At 44.6% G+C, this 21,877-nt stretch overlaps 1 protein-coding gene across 1 annotated transcript in view; it reads left to right on the top strand.

Moving 5' to 3' along the window:
- Nucleotides 1–21,877, top strand: part of PCSK2 (proprotein convertase subtilisin/kexin type 2) — a 262,007-nt gene that overhangs the window by 132,351 nt on the left and 107,779 nt on the right. Inside the window, exons 3-5 of the mRNA XM_070588775.1 lie at nucleotides 6,982–7,095; nucleotides 9,377–9,485; nucleotides 16,687–16,724. Coding sequence (XP_070444876.1) covers nucleotides 6,982–7,095; nucleotides 9,377–9,485; nucleotides 16,687–16,724 — 261 coding nt within the window. The remainder of the gene's footprint in view (nucleotides 1–6,981; nucleotides 7,096–9,376; nucleotides 9,486–16,686; nucleotides 16,725–21,877) is intronic.

The following is a 21,877-nucleotide window of genomic DNA, read 5'->3' as shown; positions in this document are numbered from 1 at the left end:
TGAAACAGCCCTCAGAAGTAGTTAGTATTCCCATTTTAGGGATAAGGAAACAGAGTCTCAGAAAGGTCCCTATTATGCTCAAAGACACAGAGTGGCAGGGACGGGTGCAGGTTGCAGTCCCACCTCTGTGGCGCCACAACCAGAGCTCCTGACTCCCCACCCAGGGCTCTTTCTACCGAACCTCATTGGTTCCATGGGTGACTCTCTCCCAGTTCACCTACTAGGGGTTCCAGTCCTGGGGTGGGGCAAACTGAGAGAAGGTGTACTTTGATTAACTACTCAAAAGTTTGCCATCAGAAAATCTGGAAAAGCAAAAACTATTATGCGTTAGCAATTCTAAAACGCACGTTTCTTTGCATGCCCTTTTCAACTGCTCTCAGCAAATGACAAGAGTGACAGAATTTTTATTGCCTAGGCCAGTGCCTCAGAATGTGCAGAATATGTATTGGCAGCCTGGAGGAAAATCCTGGAGACAATAGCGGAGCACTGTTTCACGAGAAATGCTGATCACCAACGTGCTTGATGGCACAGAGGACAATATTGTGTGAGGAGAACAGACACGGACAGCTCTCAGTTACACTCCATATGTGAAGGACTTTAGGAACATCCCAACCAATTTGTTCTTACTAACATTTTCCCTTCTTTTGTTTGTTTTCAAAAGTTGTATATGGTAGAGGAAATCTTTGCCAAATGAAATTATAAGAGTACTTTACATACAAAATTAAGTTTACAAATTAAAAATAGAAATACCATATGATCCAGCTATCCCACTACTGGGTATTTATCCCAAGAACATGAAATCAACAATACAAAGAGACTTACGCACCCCTCTGTTCATTGCAGCATTATTCACAATAGCCAAGATGTGGAAGCAACCTAAGTGCCCATCAACTGATGAATGGATAAAGAACATGTGGTGTATAAATACAATGGAATACCACTCAGCCATAAAAAAAGACAAAACTGTCCCATTTGCAACAACATGGATAGTCCCTGAGGGTATTATGTTAAGTGAAATAAGCCTGACAGAGAAAGACAAACATCGTATAATTTCACTCATATGTGGAAGATAAATAAACACGTGGGTAAAGAGAGCAGATTAGAGGTTACCAGAGGGGAAGGGGGTGGGGGTGGGCGAAAGGGGTGAAGGGGCACATGTGTATGGTGACGGATAAAAACTAGACTATTGGTGGTGAGCACAATGCCATCTATACGGAAACTGATATATAATAACGTACACCTGAAATTACACAATGTTATAAACCAATATGATCTCCATAAAATAATTTTTAAAAAAAACAGAAACAAAATAAAGTTTACAAATGAGAAGGAATCATTGTGACATGGTTTAGTTTGTAGTGGTTGTATTAGTTTCCATAACAAAGTACCAAAACCTGGCAGGCTTAACCCCACGGAAGTCTATTCGCTCACGGGTCTGGAGGCCAGATGTCAGAAATCGAGGCGTGGGCAGGGCCACGCTCCCTCTGAAATCTCTGGGAATGGGTCTTTCCTTGCCTCTCCCGGCTTCTTGTAACCCAGGCGTTCCCTGGCTCGTATGAGCATAACTCGCATCTCTGCCTCCTCCCCCTTCACGTGGCTTCACTCTGTGTGTCTGTGCGTCTTTCTTTGGTGTTCTCTCTGTGTGTCTCTCTGTCTTCTTATGAGGACACCAGCCATATTGGATTAGGGGCCCACTCTACTGTAGTATGCCCTCATCTTAACTAATTACGTCTGCAATGACCCTGTTGACACAAGTAATCAATAATCATTCTGTAGTAGAGAGTTTTATTCAAGTCAAACTGAAGACTATAGCCCAGGAGTGCAAAGTGTTCTGAAGCCGAGTGTTTTTCAGCACAGTCATATACCATTTCAGAAGCACGACAGAGGTACATTCTTTCAAGGCTTCAAGGAGATATTTTGTTCCAGATCAGCAGGTACACAGAGAGTCAACATGGCCTTGGCGCTATGGGAAGGGAGGCATTCAGTTGTATCTTTAAAGAGTGCTGGTGTCAAAGGAGGAGAGGCGTGAATTTTTTTATCTTCAAAGAGTTCATTCTTTACCATTAAAGCAGGTGTGCAATGCATGTTTGTCAGGCTGCTCTGGTTAAAATAAAATTCAGGCCAAATCAGGTTCAAACCAGAATGACTTCCCCATATACTTGAAAATTAAAATTTCTTATACCAACCCTATTCCCAAATGGGGTCACATTCTGAGGTACTGGAGGTTAGGACTTCAGTAAACCCCCTTTAGAGGGACACAATTCACCCCATAAGAGTGGTAAATAAAATAATTTTTGATAGTACAGAAAATAATAGTGTGACACAATCAATGGCATGATAGATTCATAAACTTCAGTCTTTTCAGGAACATGTCAGTTTTGTGTTTTATGTTTCTTTTCTTGTGTCCACTTCAAGCCAAGATGCTCCTCACACCCTTTAGAGGCAGGTTTCCCATTTTGCTCCCTTTCTCTGGGCCCCTCCCTGCCCAGCACAGTAAATGCTAATTAGCAGCTGTTTAATTATCAGCCTAATGGGGAAGGGATCCGGGCCCCGATCCTTAGAGAGTTACATCCATGGTTAAGCTGTCCCAGATACAGCAAGGTTAACTGTGTTCCATGATTAGGGAGAGGCAGTGTGGCTTGGTGGAAAGTTCACAGCATTTAGAATTGGTCAACCTGAGTGACTCTGCCATGTTCTCAACTGTCAGACAATGGCCCCTAAGTCTCTCTTTCCTCAGCTGTAACCATAGCCACTCTACAGTTTTGTTGAGAAGATTAAATGTAGTAAAACACCTCATTTACGTACCTCGTAAAATAGCATGCAGTGTGCAGGGATCACATCTGCCTCGTCCTGGTATGTACATTGTAGACGCACAACAACATTTGTTGACTGAAAAATTCTTACTTGAAGAAAGAACCTGGAAGAGGGAAGGAAGCGGGTAGAGTTGCTCGGGTATAATTTGTACTGTGCACAGGTGCCAAATTAAGGTTAAAAGATGAACCAGAATTGTAGAATATCCATCTGTTCATTATTAGAAAACAACACCCAGTAACAAACACTTCTGCTTTCTTATATTTTTTGTTTGTATAAATGTTTAGTTCAATGAACCAACTCGGGGGAGCATTATAAAACTAAATACCGAAGCTAACTCTGCATTCTTTTTTGAGAAGCCAAGAACCTACAGTTAAGCTGTATGCATGTCATTGGTGCCGGATCTAAGTGGTAAGGAAAGGCATTGTATGTGAAAGGTTACAATTCAGAGGAGAAAGGAGAGAGAATAAAAGTGGCCTTTTATAATGTGAGGAAGGAATATAGATGCTAGGACCTAGCACTTCTCTGACATTAAGGGCTTTATCATACACAGAATTGTAACACTGAAATCTTCTCCAGAGGTCTTTAAAAAGAGTTTATAACGTCATCTCTCTGCTCATGGCAATTTCATTTATAATAGAAAACAATCCAAATGGCCAATAAGAAGGAAATCATTGGGTAAATTAGGGTACATTACTCTATGGAATATTTAGGTAGCCATAAACAATTAAAGAGAGATATGTAGCCACATATTACAATTTCTATGGTAGGATACTTAGTGAAGAAAGAATGCACAATTCTATCTACAGTATGATTACTATTACATAAAAATTAGGTTTAAATGCAAATTAGGATAGGACAAGAACTTAGAAAAATAAAAGCAATTGATGGTATCATATGGTATCATTGTGGGGGGGGGACCTGTTCAGTTATTTGTGTGTAACAAGTAAAAGTATGTGTCTTAAAGGTGTTCATCCCTCTTGGAATTGTAAGTGTGATCTTCACTGAGGACACGAAGATAAACTGGCTCAGAAAGCCCTCTGCCGTCTTAGGATTCCTAATTTTCAGTAACACAAGATGCAAAATCACAGACACCTAAGTCATACTTTGGCACCTCTGAGTTGCAAGGAGGGGTGGTGTCCAGAGAATGCAGCATTCCAAAGCATTGCTGGTCTCCATTAAAACCTAATTTATGGAATTAAAAATTAATTTTATGGAAATGAATTTAAACAGTCTTTTCATTAGAATGCACTTGGTCTAATTGAGTTTGGAGTGATATTGTCATAGCCATGCCTGCACCGTTATTTAAAAAGATGAAATCTGATGGGAGTCTTCTTGTTCTTATGCTGCTGGGAAACAACCTACAGATGAGAGTTTTCAACCTTCCATGTGGAGATTGCCCTTGCTTAGCAAAGGAAAGGCGCCATTTCAACGGGGTCATTCATGGCAATGGATCCACTACAACGGGAGTCCCTCACTGGAGGCCAGTCAAGGCTTCCTGTTAGTGAGTAGAGCAGATAAAGGCCTTGCTGTGGCTTCAGAATGGGAAGATGAGATGGCCGAATTCAGGCTCTTTCTTTCCCAAAGTAAAGTGATGCTCTTATTTGAATACTTGCATCCACAGTAAAAGAAAGCTTTTCGGGGCCGACCCCATGGCGAAGTGGTTAAGTTCACACGCCCCGCCTTCGGCGGCCCAGGGTTTCACGGGTTCAGATCCTGGGTACGGACACAGCACCGCTCGTCAGGCCACGTTGAGGCAGCGTCCCACATGCCACAACTGGGAGGACCCACAACTAAAAGTACACAACTATGTACTAGGAGGATTGAGGGAGAAAAAGCAGGGGGGAAAGAAAAAAGAAGATTGGCAACAGTTGTGAGCTCAGGTGGCAATCTTTAAAAGAAAAAAAAGAAAGAAAGCTTTAAGAGGAGCACTTTGCGGCCCATTACAGGTTGAGAATTACATTTACTTCAACATTTTACATGTTCTACATTAACGAATACACCCACGCACGGAGACACATATATAAATGTACATATCTATTCTGTGGCAGCTGTGAGAATATGCCACGCAGACCTCTGACTTCAGGGAGAGCAATTGACCAAGGACCCCAGCTGCTGCTCTCTGAAATCTATCACTGTGTTGGCAACAGGCCACGCTTCCCATGGCTGCTCCAGCCAGTGACTGAGCATGGCAGGGGTACTCAGGCCGGCCTGGCCCTGGGAGACTCAAGGGTCCTCTGACAGCCAGCTCTGGATCCCCCACAGCCTTGCCAAACCTTCCTTGGACTATGGGGCAGTTGAGGACACTTTTGCCCAATCTCGTCACCCTCTTCTTTACAGGGTCAGACTTGCATCACAATTTCTTGCATTTCTCTCCTACTAAAATCCTTGCCCATTTAATCGCATCTTGGCATCTGTTTCTCAGAAGATATATGTATAATACACACGTGTATACATAAGTATACGTGTATGTATATTTGAATCATAATTTATCTCCATTTGATGGACACGAGTTGTGTCCAGATTTTTGCCATTATAAAAATGCCTATCCATTCCGTTTGTCCAATTATTTCGCTATTTGTGGAGGGGATTTGTTTTTAAACTGTGCCACAATGAACATCTCTTGTTGGAATACGTAAGAACCCACAGAGCAAAGGCCACACCTGCCAGCTCTTTTCTACATGCATAGAGTCTCTGGTCGAGTTAATATTTTTCTGACAAATGAGCGCCAGGCCTTCTGTATCAGTGCAGAGCGAGGAAGTAGGGAACTTCTCTCCCACACTGCTCCTCCACATTCCAGGGCGGTAGCAAGGGGAAGGGTTTCAGCCACATCTGTGGTCTCTTCCTTCTTCCCTTCCTGCCATCGCTCTTGATTTGGATCCTCTTGTCTTCCTCTCGTCCCACATCAGAGTTCTTGAGTGCAAGCAACAGAAATTGATTCCTGATCACTTAAGCGAAAGAGAATTTGTTGGAAAGGTATGGAGAGCTCACCATCTATGGGAGGCCGAAGGATTAGTCTTGGGGGAACCCGAGGGCTGCGCTGTGGGAGCCATCACAAGGATCTTTACGGGGAGAGCCTGGTGAATGAAGCTCTAGACAAATAGCTTCCAAGGCTTCCTTCTGCCCTCACATCACTTTCCCAAGATTCAAATCCTGGGAGATAGATCCCCCGTGGAGGCACCTCTAAGGCAGAGGGAGCCTTCGGGTTCTTTACAGCAGATGGTCCCTCTAATTTCACTCCCACCAGCACAGAACCCAGTGGACTCGAGGTAAACCCGCAAATACACTGGGAAGATTTGGGAAAAGGAGAAATTAATGTTGAGCAGCAAAATATAACAAGAAAAATTAAGTATCCAACACACACCGTTTTATACATTTGCATAGTCCTTGAGTTTGTAGATGTTCAGAGACTGGGATGATAAATGAGTTATTGCCTAAGAGAAAGCAAGTTTCATGACTGGGACAACGTCTGGCCACTGCCAGAAGCCTGCTTGAGCTAATTCAGCTCCCAAGTTTCACTTTCCATCCAAGGAGCTGGGGTTCTGTCTGACTGTCCAAAAATGAAGTGCTGTCGTTGCAAGTGTTGTCATTGCAAGTGTTGTCGTTGCAAGTACGATCCATCAATTTCTCTTCAAAGGTCCCTCAGTTACCTTCTAGAGCTTTGCTATGGACTTGCCGGCTCGCCAGGCAGGTTTTTTTGGTTGGTTGTTTTTGGCTGATTCCCAAATGTGATAGTGCAATACTGTCAACAAATGTACAGACTGGGAAGCCTTCCAGAAAAATGATCTATGCAATTTTCTCTCTCTCTCTCTCTCTCCCTGAATCCACATCAATCTCCTTTCTTTAACAGAAGTGAGTGTCCCATTGCTTTGTTTTAATTCACTTAACAACCCCGACCACCTTATCTCCCTTGAGAGTACTTTTCTCCATCTAATGCTTATTTTAAGGAAACTCACTTGGAGCCACCACCAAGCCCTGTTAGTTCAGTGCAAGCAGAAGTAAATGCTCTTGGAAAATAATCATAAAGCGACGGTGTACATGAGATGAACTTGGTTTCTGCTGAGAAAAAAACTCCTTATGTACAAATGAGATTTGAGTTCATGGAAACGAATTCCAGAAGGGGGGTGTTCAGGTTGATCTTCAGGTAATGTGCCAGTGTTGTCTTTCCAGGTAAAGATGGCCTTGCAACAGGAAGGATTCAACCGAAAAAAGCGAGGGTATAGAGACATCAATGAGATCGACATCAACATGAATGATCCTCTTTTTACAAAGCAATGGTATCTGGTAAGCATCTCTGTATTGTTCCTTATGTTTCTCATCTTGGGACTTCAGATAGAAGATGCGTTTCTATTTCCTCATTATTCTGTGGGATGTCAGCCAGCATCCAACCCAGTGAACCTCTCTGTCTCCTCTGATATGTATTGATTTTCCGTCACCACCCATGCATCTCATTCTCTGATCTGTTTTCTTCTGGAACTGCTAAATAGCCCTGGGTCAAAGCAACTACCAAGAGCCGGTCAGATTCCCCTAGACTCTGAAAAAGCACTCCTGTGTGTGAGTGAAGACTTGCAAAAACATGTAAAAGCGAAGTCAAAGTTTTGGGAAGAGTAATCCAGAGGTCTCAACAGGCAGAGTAATGGGAGGAAATGATGAAACCACAGGCATAGGAGAAAGAATCCAGTGACTTCACAAGGCACAGGCAAGAGAGCTCAGAGACTGAAGTAACAAAAGTAGCATCTATAAGTGCTTCCTAAAATAATGGCAGGAAATCAATTCCATGGGGCTTAATTGCTACGGGATTCAAGGCACAGAAACCCAGTCTGTCTGATGAAGTGAATATTTTCTGGCTTAGCAACAGTCCTTCATGATCCCTTTGGATGGGCTGGGTTATGTTTAGAAGGGGCTCAGTGCCTCCAAACCAACCCGAACTGCAGGGCGTATTGAGGGGAAAAGAGTGACTAATTTATAGATGTGAGTGAAGCTTTACTTCATTTAAGATTAAAAGGTGGGGCCGGCCCAGTGGCGCAGCGGTTAAGTTTGCACATTCTACCTCGGCGGCCCAGGGTTCACCGGTTCGGATCCCTGGTGCCAACATGGCACCACTTGGCATGCCATGCTGTGGTAGGCATCCCACATATGAAGTAGAGGAAGATGGGCATGGATGTTAGCTCAGGGCCAGTCTTCCTCAGCAAAAAGAGGAGAATTGGCAGCAGTTCACTCAGGGCTAATCTTCCTCCAAAAAAAAAAAACAAATTAAAAGGTGATAAGCAAGAGAGAAAACTAAATTACAGCCCTGTGGACTGCTGCTTTATAGGAATGCATCACAGCTTCCCTCTTGGGGCTTAAGAGTTGATTATGCCTTATGCCTTTTGGCATGGAATTCTACAAATCCGATGTGGGTAACTGAATGAGTTCATGTATGTTTGTTCGGGTAGGCTAGATCTCTTACAATAACAAACAACCCCTAAATCACAGTGGTCTAGCAAAACCAAACTGGTTTCCACTCATGCTGTATGTCTAACACTTCACAACCCCTCAGGGACACAGGCTCCACCTCAGCTCCATCCAGACCCCTGCTTTCACGAGCTCCTCTACGAGACCAAGGGGCAACTCGCAAGCTGGCTCTTAAAGCTTCTGCTTGGATGTGACAAATGGCACATGAACTCACATTTTATTGGCCAAAACCAGTTACGTGGGCATTCTAACTTCAAAAGGGGTGGAGAGGTGTAATCTTAACACATGTCTGGAAGGAGAAGAGCAGTCCTTTTCATAAAGAGCACTAATGGCATTCACACAATGTTTTAGCAATACGATAACAGCCAACGATCACTGTGGGCTTCTGCCAGGACAAGCTCTGACTTCACCAATTTTTTACAATTCATTTTTGAGAAAATCTGCATAGGACAAAGATGCATAAAAGAGGGTAGTGAACATATATTTATATGGAATTTTTCACTGTTTTTCTTTCTTTTTTGAATTTATTTTAGGGAAGAGGCTTTTTTTTTTTTTTTTTTTTTTTTGCATTAGAACATGCACTAAAGGCAAGCCAGCTATCTTTAATTCAGTTAAGCAAATGTTTTTAAGCAAAACTTGGTGCGGTGGTACTGAAATTACAAAGGTAAATAGGACATGCTCCCTCTTGCAAAGGATATTGTTATTTAGTGAGGAAATCACATTCAAATAAGAATAATCCAAAACAATATGTGCTAAATTCAAATCTGAGGTCTAGATAGAGAGCTGTGGGAGCAAGCATTTGATTCTAAATCGGGGAGGGTTTCTTGCCATGACAGCGCTAAGGGTTTCTAGTCACAAGAGATGGGGGTATTGAAATCATGTTTGCATATTTAGGCAACAGGAAACATCAGTTGGGTATATCAAAAAATGGAGGGAGGAGGCTAGAAGAGGTGAGTGGGGAAACCCCCAAAAGTACTGTTTCCCGGAAGAAGTGGCCTGTGAGCTGGCCCTGGAATGGCAGGTGGCTGCACAGTTTGTCAAACCAACATTTACACAAATGCTTTACTACCCCAAACTAATAAGATTCTCTGCTTTGGAATTCCTGAACCAGATCAATACCGGGCAAGCTGATGGCACTCCTGGCCTTGATTTGAACGTGGCAGAAGCCTGGGAGCTGGGGTACACAGGGAAAGGTGTCACCATTGGAATTATGGACGATGGTGAGTATTTCAAAGCCTTTACATCATTTGGAAGCAAGTATGTCTTCGCATGCCTTTGGAATAGAAAAGATTCGTTGTTTTGGAGATGCTAATCAGAGGCAGAATAGCCAACTGCTGGGCCCAATCACCATCTATACTATGGCAAAATCCTCACCTTCCTCCAGATTAGGGGGCCTCGAACTTGAGGATGCCCTTAACAAATATTTAGTAAATTAAAAAACTTTAAAAATGAACAAATGAAAGCTGACCATCACTGAACCGTGAATTCTCATTGGGTGAATGCTTATACCTCACCTGGAAACATCTTCTAAACCTGTTTGTATCTACCATCTATTTCTCTAGATCCACACGGTCCAGTGGAGTAGCCACTAGCCATCTGTGGCTATTTACATTTAATTTTAATTGGTTAAAGCTAAATACAATTGAAGATTCAATTCCTCAATCACACTAGCTTCACTGCACATTCTCAAGAGCCACATGCGGCTAACAGTTGATGAGATTCAATGCAGCTCCATTTCCATCATCACAGAAAGTTCTGTCAGACAGTGTGGCTCTAGATCCACGAAATAGATTTTTGAGCAGAATTGGGATTTGGAGATTTTTTTACTTTATTGCTACTTTCAGAATGAACACTTGTAAAGCAGACTTTAATAACATTTTACTACACACGCCGCCTATGATACGTTATTCTATCCCGTATGCCTGCCAGATAAAGATTTAGCAGAGCTTTATTTTCTGTAGTTCGTGATATGAAAATCAATGAGTTTGATGAATTGCTGTTTTTCTAACTACACATGTCATTGGCTCTGCCAAGATTCTGGAGAATCTCTGCCCTGTTGTCATCTCACTGGAGATGCACTGTCGCTCTTCATCAGCCGTCCGGTCCTCCAGTGGAAGCTCTCCTGAGCAGTCTTGGTCCAATGACATGTAAAGTCTACACAGAGATGAAACAATGGAACCTTTTCCTTCTGAAGATCTTCAAAGAACACTCTGTGCTCTAAAGCAAGCCTTTGAAGCAGCATTGATGGGGAAACAAGGGAGCCAGCGTGCTTAAAATCGGCCCTGTCTTTGTGTGGGCTCATTAACTATCAACAGGTAAACAGTGCCTCTGTGTTTCCTGATGTGTGAGACATTTTGAAGTGGAGGTGAAAGCTTTCTCCAGTGGCCGAGGGCTTTCACAAGAAGAAAGGAGCTCTGCCTAAGAGTGTGCGTGTGCACGGATGTCAGGAGCTTAGAACTGTTTCTTCCTTCCTAATGCTCTGGTTTAGAAAGCACAGTGGCTGAGGTGGGCTCACCTAGGAGACAGAGGCATCTGGGTTTGGGGGAACCTGCCCCGGCTGTATTGTAGTCATCATTTCACGCAGCATCTGGGGGATCAGAGAAGCACCCTGAAAGTGGCACTGCAGTGGCCAGACAGGCACCGTGCGCTTATGAAACCTCCAACAGCCCCGTGATGTCCACGTCAGCACTCTTCAACTGCAGCCCCCTTGACTGGCCGCTCATAATCCCTTCCAAAGACAGCAAAGGAGAGGACCACTGCTGACTCTGTCCCCCTTTCCTGGCTTGAGAAGCCGAGGCCTTTAGAAAGTCGCAGCGGAATTTCTTGTTTGATGTTATTTCTTGTGCTAATTTGGCGGCCTTTGGGATCCCAGAAAAGCGAACTCTCCACCCCCCAATTAAAACTTCTAACTTCTTCTCTGTTTTGGTCATCTGCTGCTACAGAATGAACCGGCCCACAATTGAGCAGCTTAAAACAATCCCTGTTGTTATTATCTCTCACATTTCTGTGGTTGACCAGGCTCAGCTGGACAGTTCTACTACTGGTCTCTCTGGGGTCTCTCATGCAGTTGGAGTCAGAAGGCAGCTGGGACTGGTGTTAACTGGAGGTCTGCATCAGTGCTGAAATCGCTCAGCCTCCCTCCTGCACCGTGTGGTCCAGGGCCTCTCCTCTTCTTGTGGTCTCTCCTGCAAGGGAGCTGTGTTTCTCACAGATGGCTGGGGGCTCCTAAGAACAGGAGTTCTGAGAGACAAGGAGCAGAAGCTGCCAGTCGTCTTACAGGCTGGACCTGGAATGGGCAAGTGTCACTCTGCCACGTCTTTTGGATACAGTCTCAGGGCCAGTGCAGACTCCAGGGGAGGGGAAATAGATTCCGCCTCCTGGTACAGAGAGAAACAAAGTATTTGTGGCTATCTTTAATTCACCATGTGCTTATTCAGTATGATAACTGAAGAAAAGAAGAATGCCAAGCTATTCTCCAAATCCACTGTTGAATAGTATGATGAGCACATTTGGGATGAGAGCAGCCTCCCACTCAACAAGGACAAGCTCGCCGTGTAATTGGGCATCTCCGCCCCAACACCCAGAAAACGGAAGCAGTGATGGTGAGGCTGGGAGCATCCATGCTGCATTTTCTCTCCTAACAGCTTGGATGTGTGAATGGCCTGGAATGGCCAGATATCTCTCAGCAAGATATCATTGCGAAACAAGGTTAAAGACAGACACTGATGCTGACCATGGAACCAAACAGCAAAAATAAATCTAACATTTCATAATCATTGGCTCTCTATATTTTGGCCTGTATGGCTAATATTTGATTATCTGCATGTGAAAGGTTTAATTTGTAGACAGCACGGTTTAATAGCTGCTCACCCCTCTCTGGTTGCCCAGTGCAAAACTCAGCCATCATTCCCTCTGCTGGATCCCAAGACATGATGGATACTCAATAAATATCTGCTGGCTTCACTTAGGTGCAACTTAATGTCGTTTCCATACACTACACATCACTGAGAGATGTTCAACACATCACGGTTAGCTGTTGCCCAGAGAGGCAGAAAGCATTTCTTAGGGATCTGCTCTGACATCTCGGGCAGATGACATCAAGAACCCCACTTAATGACGACACTTCATCCCTTTTGTTGTAATGGACTTGTTTGGTGTTGGGAACTTGACCCGGGAAATGAGATGTAACCAAATAAGCCATGGGGATGGACAGGAGTCACCCAGCCCAGGCGTGATTCAGGGCAGGTGGCTGGCGACCATGTCAAAGATGGTCAGGGAAGGCACGGACAAAGCCTTTGGCTATCAGATGAAGCCAAGGAAGCAAGAGTGAAGGCCAGTGAGACAGGGTCAAAGGGAGCTTCAAGCTGAAATAACTGTAAAAACTAGCATTTATTGTGTATTTGCTATGTGCTAGGCACCACTTAGCATTTTTGAAACATTCACAATTATTCTCTAAGGTCAGTGTTATCATTACCCATATCTTGCAGATGAAGAAACTGAGCCTAAGTGAGGCAAGAAACTGCCCGGCCCCATGGCCCAGTGTTTAAGTTCGTGCGCTGTGCTTTGGTAGCCCCAGGTTTTGCCCATTCAGATCCTGGGTGCAGACCTACACACCACTCATCAAGCCATGCTGTGGTGGCATCCCACATAGAAAAACTAGAATCACCTACAACTAGGATATACAACTATGTACTGGGGCTTCGGGAAGGAAAAAAAAAAGAGGAAGATTAGCAACGGATGTTAGCTCAGGGCCAATCTCTTCACCAAAAAAAAAAAGAAAAAAAGAAACTGCCTAAAGTCTCACAATTAATCCTAACCACCATCTTCAGTGCTAGAAACCCGCCCCTCGGCTCTGCCTCCATGGTGGGACTTTGTGAATGGGGCATTATCCTTGTAAGTGGAGGTCCAAGCTCAAGGACCAGACCGTTGCCCCCATCATTCCAAAAGATTTAAAACTCTGTATCACATAGAAAAGTAAGGTTTTCTCTCCTAACTTAGGCCTCACAGGCCTCAGAAGGTCCAGCAGGACACCTGTTCCGATTATTATTGCTGTGTAACAAATGACTCCAACACTTAGCAGCTTAGAGTCACTGTTCATTTCACTCAGGATTTTGCCATACTAATTCAGGAGGAGTCTGTCAGGCAGTTCTCACTCGAGGTCTCCCATGCAGCTGAGGTCAGATGTTGGCTAGGCTGCGGTCATCTGAAGGTTTAACTGGGCTGGATGCCAGCCAGGGGGTGGCAGTTGATGCTGGCTGCTGCCAGAGGTCACCTGAGGTGGCCAAACAGAACACCTACACTTGGGCTTCTTACATGGTAGCTGGCTTCCTCCAGAGCAAGTGTGCAAAAGCAACAGGTGGAAGTTGCCGGATCTTTTCTGACCTAGCCTGAGAAGTTATGCAAAGGCATTCCACTACATCCTATTGGTAGAAGCAGTCACACCCCACTCAGATTTAAGAGGAGAGAATAGGCCTACCTCCAAAGAGGGGTATGGCATTGTCACATTGTAGAAGACCATATGGGATGGGAGATTTGAACCACCATCTTTGAAAAATACAATTTGTCTATTGAGGCCTATTCCTCATCAACATATAAGTCCTTGGGGGGTGGTGCAAGGGGCTAACTCTCTGGGGACAATGGAAGGAGCGGGGCTTAGGACCAGAGTCTAGAGATGTTATGCATCTCAAGTGAACTATTAACATTCTAACTGGAGTCATGTACGTGGAACTCCTTGCTAATTCCCTGAAGTCTCCAGAACTATCTGGGCTTCTTGAGAATTTGGACTATTGTGGATTAGACTTTCAAACAAATGACAGAATACTAATGGCTTGTGAACAAAAATATAAGCAAATATTTGTCATTTGTATACCACATCGCATTGTGATTGGCTGGTGATGATCCCTTTGCAGGCTGTGAGCTATAGACTGTTGCTCAGCTCAGTTCTGTGTCCGAATCATCTGTGTTTTTCCAGGACCCAACTGTGCCTGGCATTCATTGCTGAAAAGAAATGAATGCATGAAAGATAAGAATGAACACATTACTAATACAAGAATTGAAAGATAAATAAGCTGATTCAGAAGATGTACTCAGCCCCTTCCATCTCAAAAGATAATCAAATATACAAAAACTTTAAAATGCTATTTAATTACCAGGTTATTATTTTCATGCTTTAGTTCGTTACTCTTTTTCCTGAATCATGCCTGTCATCCTTCACAATTCCGTCAGCGATCTTTTCGTTCTCAGACCAAAGTCTGTGTCTGTTCTAACCTCACACTTAGTCTTCCCCTTAACCTAATTAAAGATCCTTTATTTTAATTAAGCTAAATTTATCTTATTTTAATTCTAATTTCCTTCTGGTCTCAAATTATCTCTTTGCTTCAATATTTTCCCTTCACAGAGAAGAGACTACTATTTCTCAGAAAATTTCTCTCCTAAACATCTTGTGCTCTCAGAACACGGAGTCATGTTTTAAACATTAACTCCTTGTTAGAAAAAAACATTCTCTGTGTGTGTGTGTCTTTTTAAACTTATCTATATGTTACAAAGTTTTTAGCTCAACAATGAGCTCACAAAATTTAACCAATTTCAACAAATATAAACAATTTAATTTCAACACAACATTCTAAAAACCAAGTCGATTTTTGAAAAATGTTTCTGCTCTTCTGCATTATCCACATAACTCTAGCGATGTGACAGATGATAGCCCTGATGAGGATGGTAAGAAATATAATTTATCAAGTGTTTGCTACAAGCTGAACACTTTCAGTGAGTTGGCTCTAATCTTGAAAATTTCCTTGCAAGGTAAATAATATTCCCATTTCAAAGATGAGGAAACCGAGGGTCAGAGAGATTATGTCACTTGGCCAAAGCCACACAGATATTACAGTGTCTCAGCCTAGAATAGACCTGGATCTGTTGGTCTCGTAGCCTGTGCTCGTCCTCAACCCCACCCCGCAGGCTGTGTCGACCAGCTCCGAATCAGGGTCCAGAACAAGGGCCGCAGCCTTTGAAAACATTCGTCTCTAAATCTTCTGGCGGCCCCGTCCTTCTGCTGTCGTTGGGAGGGTGGGAGGAGGAGGATGCTGGCGTGGAGGAAGTGCCTGGCTGTATTCTCCCAAGCTCTCGAAAGTGGCCGTGATAACAGTGAATGCTTCACATGTCAAAATATCACCAGCAAAATGTAACATGCATTCTATAGAACAGGGACTCTCAGTCCAGAAATTACTGGTATCACCAGAAAAAACAAAGAAAAATTTCCTTTTCGAAATGTACGGCCCGATACTAGTTCCTTTTTGCAGGGCAAAGCTGTAACTGCGGCCTGGCCTCAGTAGGCACGCAGGGAAGATGCCAGCTATGAGGCGGACTTAATGATACCTCCAGCTTTTAAATATTGCAACCCAGTAGAGTTATTAAATGCCCCTGGGCTAAGCACACCGCACTGTTCTCACCCCTCCCTGCCCCAGGTGGGAAGAAACCATGCACAGAGAGGCCAAGCACCTTGACTGAAGTCGTGCAGCCAGAGGGCGGCATGGTTGGGATTCAAACTCCAGTCTTTGACCTCAAAACCTACGCTGGTAACCGTTAACGCCAGGCAGCGCAGAAACAAAGTTCTCGGAGGGCTGGATGCGCAGGTGTAACTGCCACGAGGATTATGTGGTTCTGCAGACCTGGATGAGAGCTTTTCAACTAGCCCTTGAAGTCCCATGGTGCTTTCTGAGGGCCACATGTCTGACGGAACCCCTCAGTGCTCACAGACCTTAATTCTTTTATTGCGATGGCTACTGGGCAATGAGACAGGCCACATCCAGGAGACAGCTCAGGACTCCTGCCGGGGGGACCTGGGTCTCAGGCTTCCTGGAGAAACAAGCATCAACTTCCACCCAGACACCTCGCAGGAAACCGTTCGCCCTTTGCCTAATTGCTTTTCTCGCTGAGCTGTGTTCCTCTGATTATTTCCATGCCAGACAATGCTCTCCTAATCCACCGCTGTCCGTGCTCTGTTAAATAATCATTGCTTTTCCTCCCCAGGGCCAGTTTCATTTCAGAAGAAATGCCAGTTGATGCTTTAGAAATGTCAGGATTTCCACAAATCTCTTAGATCACTGCTCTGATGAGCCATCCATCTGGCACCCACTAAGCCCCTTAGGGTTGACATTTATGTCAGAAGAGTTATCCTGGGGTCCCAGGCTCTAATTGGCTTCACTCCTCTGACGCATCTGGTGACAGCTGTCTCTCCTTTTGGGCGGTACAGCCCACCCTCACTCGGGAATGGAAATGCAAGTCTGGAGCCCCGGGCAGAGGTGTGCATCCCACCCAAGTCTCCCTGCGCCAGCCCCATGAGGAGCTGCTTTTTGAGCAGCTTTCCTGAGGATACAGTGGCAGGTGTTAACTTTTTGTTCCTATGCTGTTGTCTTTTCACAGGGATTGACTACCTCCACCCGGACCTGGCCTCAAACTACGTAAGTACAAGCCAACCTGTGTGGGGACACACGTGTGTCTTAAGTGCTCTTTCTTGTGTCTGTCATTACTAGAAACACACATGTGCGCACACGTGCATACATGCACATGGGACGTGCACACAGGAACACATGCACACGTACACACACCCACACCCACACCAGAACTCCCTATCTTGTTGGAGCCACAGCTCAGGTTAAGGGCAGAATGACAACACGTGGGGCCCGGCAGCAGGCAAAGGTGGTGACTCTGAGAAAGGAAGAAGGCAAGTGGAGGTTCTGAAGGAACAGAGTGCTGAGGAAAAAGGAACAGAGAGGGGAGGAGAAGAGAGAGGCTTGGTGAGGCTTAAAGTCAACTCCAACAGAGGATGTTGAACAGAAGGGTGGAAACGAGTCCTTTGGGTTCCTACTGGATGAGACCGATGGCAAACAGCCGAAAAATGCAGCAACTCGCACTGCAACCTTAGCTTTATGAGAGCAAGAATATCGCTTTTCTTAATCATTTTTGTGCTCATGAGCACTCCATGCCAACCTTCGCCCACGACACTGAGCTCAGCATCTAGGACCCCCTGACAAGTGAGAAAGATTACCAGAGGATCTCAGTGAACCACGCCCTCTGACTTTTGACCCAGCCAGTCCTGCCACTTTCCTGATAAAATTTACACACCCTTTAAACATAAGGGATCACTTTATTTTAACCCCAGAGAGTACGCTAGTCAAGCGTTGGTGTGTTCACTTAAAATTATCTAAACCTTTACTAAGCTATACTTCTCCTGTAAGGGCCAAGTCTAAGTATTTTTTAAAATTTTATTTTAGTAGCTGAAGAGACTCATATTAAGGAGAAATATGGACTTAGAGAAAAGATGGTTAGCAAAAGCATTTTGGGGTCAACATTCTGGGTCATTCATCCCGAAAGATGTGTGTGTCTACATTGCAAAGAGGGAATGGAGATTTTCCGCGTGTTCAGTGCATTGGGCGTCAGGAAACGAACGTTTCTATTTTCTGCCTAGGTCTTATAAATCTAGAAGCATATACTTTGGGCTGAGCATCTTTTTTAATAATAATAATAATAAGTTAAGTGAATCATAGGTACAGTCCAGCCAACGTGCCCCCAAAGAGAAATGACAGAAATTCACCCAAAGCCCTGCTCCCGGAGACGAGAACCCACTCCGGTAGATAAGACAGCAAAGAACTGCCTGCGGGTTGTAGGTTGCACCTCAGCATGGTCTGCAGAATCTAAGGAAACAATTTTCTCCTCCCGTGACCACCTCCCCACGGCAAGCCCACTGTCTGCCCATCTGCTCCTTCTGCCTCCATAAAGGGACTGCCCCACAAAAGGCCTGCCACTTTCCCCACTGCCCTCCCTTTCTCTGCCTCCCCAAGAACCGCAGGGCCCTGGAAAGTTCTCCAAAGCACAGATTCAGAAACGCAAGTATTACATTTTCTCCAGGACTCTCATACCCAGAGGCCTTTCCTTACAAAGAAAGGGCAGGGACAGTAGACTGCAGGGGTGATCCCCTCCACTTTATACGTTATGGACATCTTTAAATTATTAAATATTCTTCAAAACATGATTATAAGGACTATTATAGTATTGCCTCATGCTGTAATTTATTTAAACTTTTAAAATCCCCAAATGTTGGACAACTAGTTTGCTTCCAATGAGTATCTCACTCTGAGAATGATAGACAGTGACAAGGGTGGCAGAGGGGCTCCAAACCATAACTTGCTAAGCAGAGCTGAGAGAACCAGGAAAAAACAACTTAGGAGGCACATTAAATATGTTTTCAAATACTTGGAGTTCTCCATGTGGGATAAGGCCTTCAACTTGTTCAGTAATTTATCCCAAGAAAATTCCCACCAATGGGTGACAACTGTGGGAAACATATGTTAGTTCAGTTAAAGGAAGAACTGTCCAGTGATGAAGGTTAATTAAAAAAAAGAAAAAAGGAGTTAGCTCTCCCAGGAAGTAATGAGTTCTCCATATCTGAAAATGTTCAAGAAGAGGGTTGACAGCCATTTGGCAAGGACGCTGTCGAGAAGATGACAATGTCTCCACTAAACTTAAACTAGGGGACATGTAAGAATTGAGCAGAAAATGTGAGTTCTGTGCAAAACGGCTCGTTTTGACAACTTCCATCCAGAGGAAGGTTCAAATCTTTAGCATTTATCAAACACTTGGAACCTTACAAAGAAATTGTATCTAATTACACATGGCTGTGAGAAGTTTCCATGTCTTTGGTGGAGGTAAGAAAACTGAACATGCAAATATCTTATCCGTAACTCCTCCGCAAGAACGTGAACCGACTGGTTCTCGCTGGTCACCGTGTCTCTCTCATCCCCTATCGAGTTGAGAGTGACAACTTTGAAGCTACTAACCAAATTTATCTTCTTTATTTTTAATTAAAAATTTTACACTATAATTAACAGAATGAGGATGGCAAGTGGTGTAGACCCGCCCGGGAGAGCAATGAAATCAGCGAACGGTGACAAACTCGAAAATTGTTTGAGCAAAAGATTAACAGGCCGCTTCACACCTTGTTAGGTGACTTAATGGCTTGGATGGGATGAGCTCGCCCAGAGCCCTTCCAGGCAAGTGTATTTGGGAAGTTTTGGTTTGTGTTTCCCCCAGAAGCAAACCCTCAGGCCAGGGTTTGAGTGCAGGCAGTTTATTTGGGAGGTGATCCCAGAAAGCAGAGGTAGAGGAGGGTAGAATGAGACATGGAAGGGAAGGCAGCCAATAAATGGTGCATTTCAAACAAGTTGCCACGGTGAGCAGCTGGAACTGAATCCCACTGGGAAATCTGGGGGACGGTGTAGAATGTGTGCGCCGCAGTCATTCCACCCAGGATGCGACACCCGAGAAACGCAACTTCTGTCAGTCACCCGGTGAGGGCTGGTCCCAGGACACCTCACCATTCCAGCACCTCCTACCTTCCCACAGTCCCGGAGGAAGCCCTCGGCAAAGGAATGTGGGTACCTGCAGCTGGAGCTTTCCAGGGACACGAGAGTGACAGGCCAAAGCCTGCCAGGGCCGGATGCCGGCAACAATTGCCACAGAGAGGATGACCTGGAAATTTATTAAAGGTTAAAATACACAGAAATGTGCAGTATTGAGGAAACTCCTTCTTGCTGCTGATTAATTTCAGTGAGAAGTGAAAACTCTATCAGAGGTTCTAAGACAAATAGGACAAAAATCTCTTCATAATCAAACCAGGCAAAACATTTCCCAGGGCAGAATTATTTTCAAAGCTTGCTTATTCCCTAATATTAAAAGAGAAGACTCGGAGTACGCTGGTAGTCGGTGTCCTATTTAAACTGAGAATTAAAGTCCTTTGGAAACTGCAAATCAATATATAAATGTAAGTCGTTAGTGTTAATTTAATTCAACAAATCTACATTGAATCTATTGAGTGTTAGGAGCAAAGGATAATAATAGCCACTTTTTTATTATTATTCTATTGTTCTGTGACTCATTTAACCAGGGAGATGCAGTCCCACTGGTAAATACTCACTATTCCGAGTAATTAAAATGCTCCTTTTTCCATCCCAATAGTAATAAAGTGAACTAGTAATAAAAAGACATTATTTTAGACCAAATCAAAATCAGAGTTCCGTTACCCCGTGCTGTCTGTGCAAACCGCCTGGATACCCGCTCTAACTCAGTCGGGTCGCTGTGTTCCGGGCCTGCTATGTGCAAGCCCCCAAGGAAGGGAGAAACCGGACACAGGAATTCTCCAGAGGAGCCTGAGGGCGATGGGGATGCGGGTGTGGGACGCGGGTGTGGGATGCGGCTTACAGGGGAGGGCTGGGCAGCAGGGAGGTTGTTCGTGTCTGTACTGTGTGGCCTCCGTCCAGCGACAATCATGGGCCTGCATTCACATTCCAGTCAGTGGAGTAGAGGGAGATTTCTCTAAGAACGTGCCGCGGGTGACTGGGGCGGCAGCTTTCAGAGTGTGGGCGCCGCGGGTGGAGCAGAGCATCTCCTGCTTTGCTCCAAACGCCTGCTTTGCTGAAGCTATGGAGGTGAAGGCATCGGTGGTGGCTTTACAAAGTCCAAGGAGAGTCTCCTCGCTGTGGGCTGGGGTTTTCTCAGAGGCAGACCTGAGCCTAGGACTTAAAGACAAGTAGCTTATTTGCGAGGAGCTCCCAGGAAGCACCAGCCAGGGAGAAGGGAAGTGACACCACAAGGGAAAGCAATCGAGAAAGGGTTGTTACGAAGCCAATTACCTCTGAGGGAGATGGGACTCAATCTCACCGTGGAACTCTAGGAAGTTGTGTAGACAGAGTCAGCCTCAGAGTTACCCACCAACTCTTATCAGTCACTGGTTGAAGGCTGCACCCAAGGAGTGGGGCAAGGTAGGGATGCGGGGGGCTTAGCTCCCCGGCTCTTCTGGCCTGCTCGCCATACAAGCAGAATAGGGGCAGCGGACGCAGAGCCTTCCAGACTGCCAAGAGCTGCCGGTGCTGACAGTTGGCAATTGGCCAGCATGCAGGGACAAGATTCTAACAGTGTGACAACAGTGGAGACTGAGTCAAACCTCAGGGTGACTCCTGGCCTCCCAGCTCACGGTTGTGCAGCCTTAGACTAAACTATTAACCCTCTTCGAGCTTTAAGTTCCTCACTTGTGAAATAGGCAAAATGAATATCAGGTTTGCTGTGAGGCATCATTGAGATACTAGGTTCATAGGGTCTGCCAGATAACAGATGTTCAATAAACATTCATTTCCTTCTCAAAAGAGTTGAATCTACAACTCTGATGGAGCGGAAGCGGGAGCATGCCTCAAGACACCGGCGCAATTGCTCAGCGTCCTCCCCAGGAAGCTCAGGGTGAGCAAAAGAGAAAAAACCCGCCTCATGCAGACTAAGTGTGAGATTGAAGCTAGGAAAGCAGAGGCTAAAAAGCAGAGGTTACCAAAATAAATCTCAAAGATTTGTTGGAAAAATAAAATTTGATTTTATTTGAAAAATAAAAGACATTCAAAAAAGAGCATCCAAGCAAATAGAAGACAGAGAGAGAAGACCTGTTGCTCCTGGCCAGGGATGTGATGAAGAAGGATGCCCCAGAGAAAGCAGAATTTCTGACCCACTCTTCTCCATCACAGATCTTTCAACTAAAAGGATATTCATAGATATTCACAAGGGAGGCCTCATC

This window comes from Equus przewalskii, chromosome 21, assembly GCF_037783145.1.
Source record: "Equus przewalskii isolate Varuska chromosome 21, EquPr2, whole genome shotgun sequence".
In the NCBI taxonomy this organism is placed as follows: Eukaryota; Metazoa; Chordata; class Mammalia; order Perissodactyla; family Equidae; genus Equus; species Equus przewalskii.
Note: the sequence above shows the minus strand (reverse complement) of the source record. Positions and strands in the feature narration are given on the sequence as shown.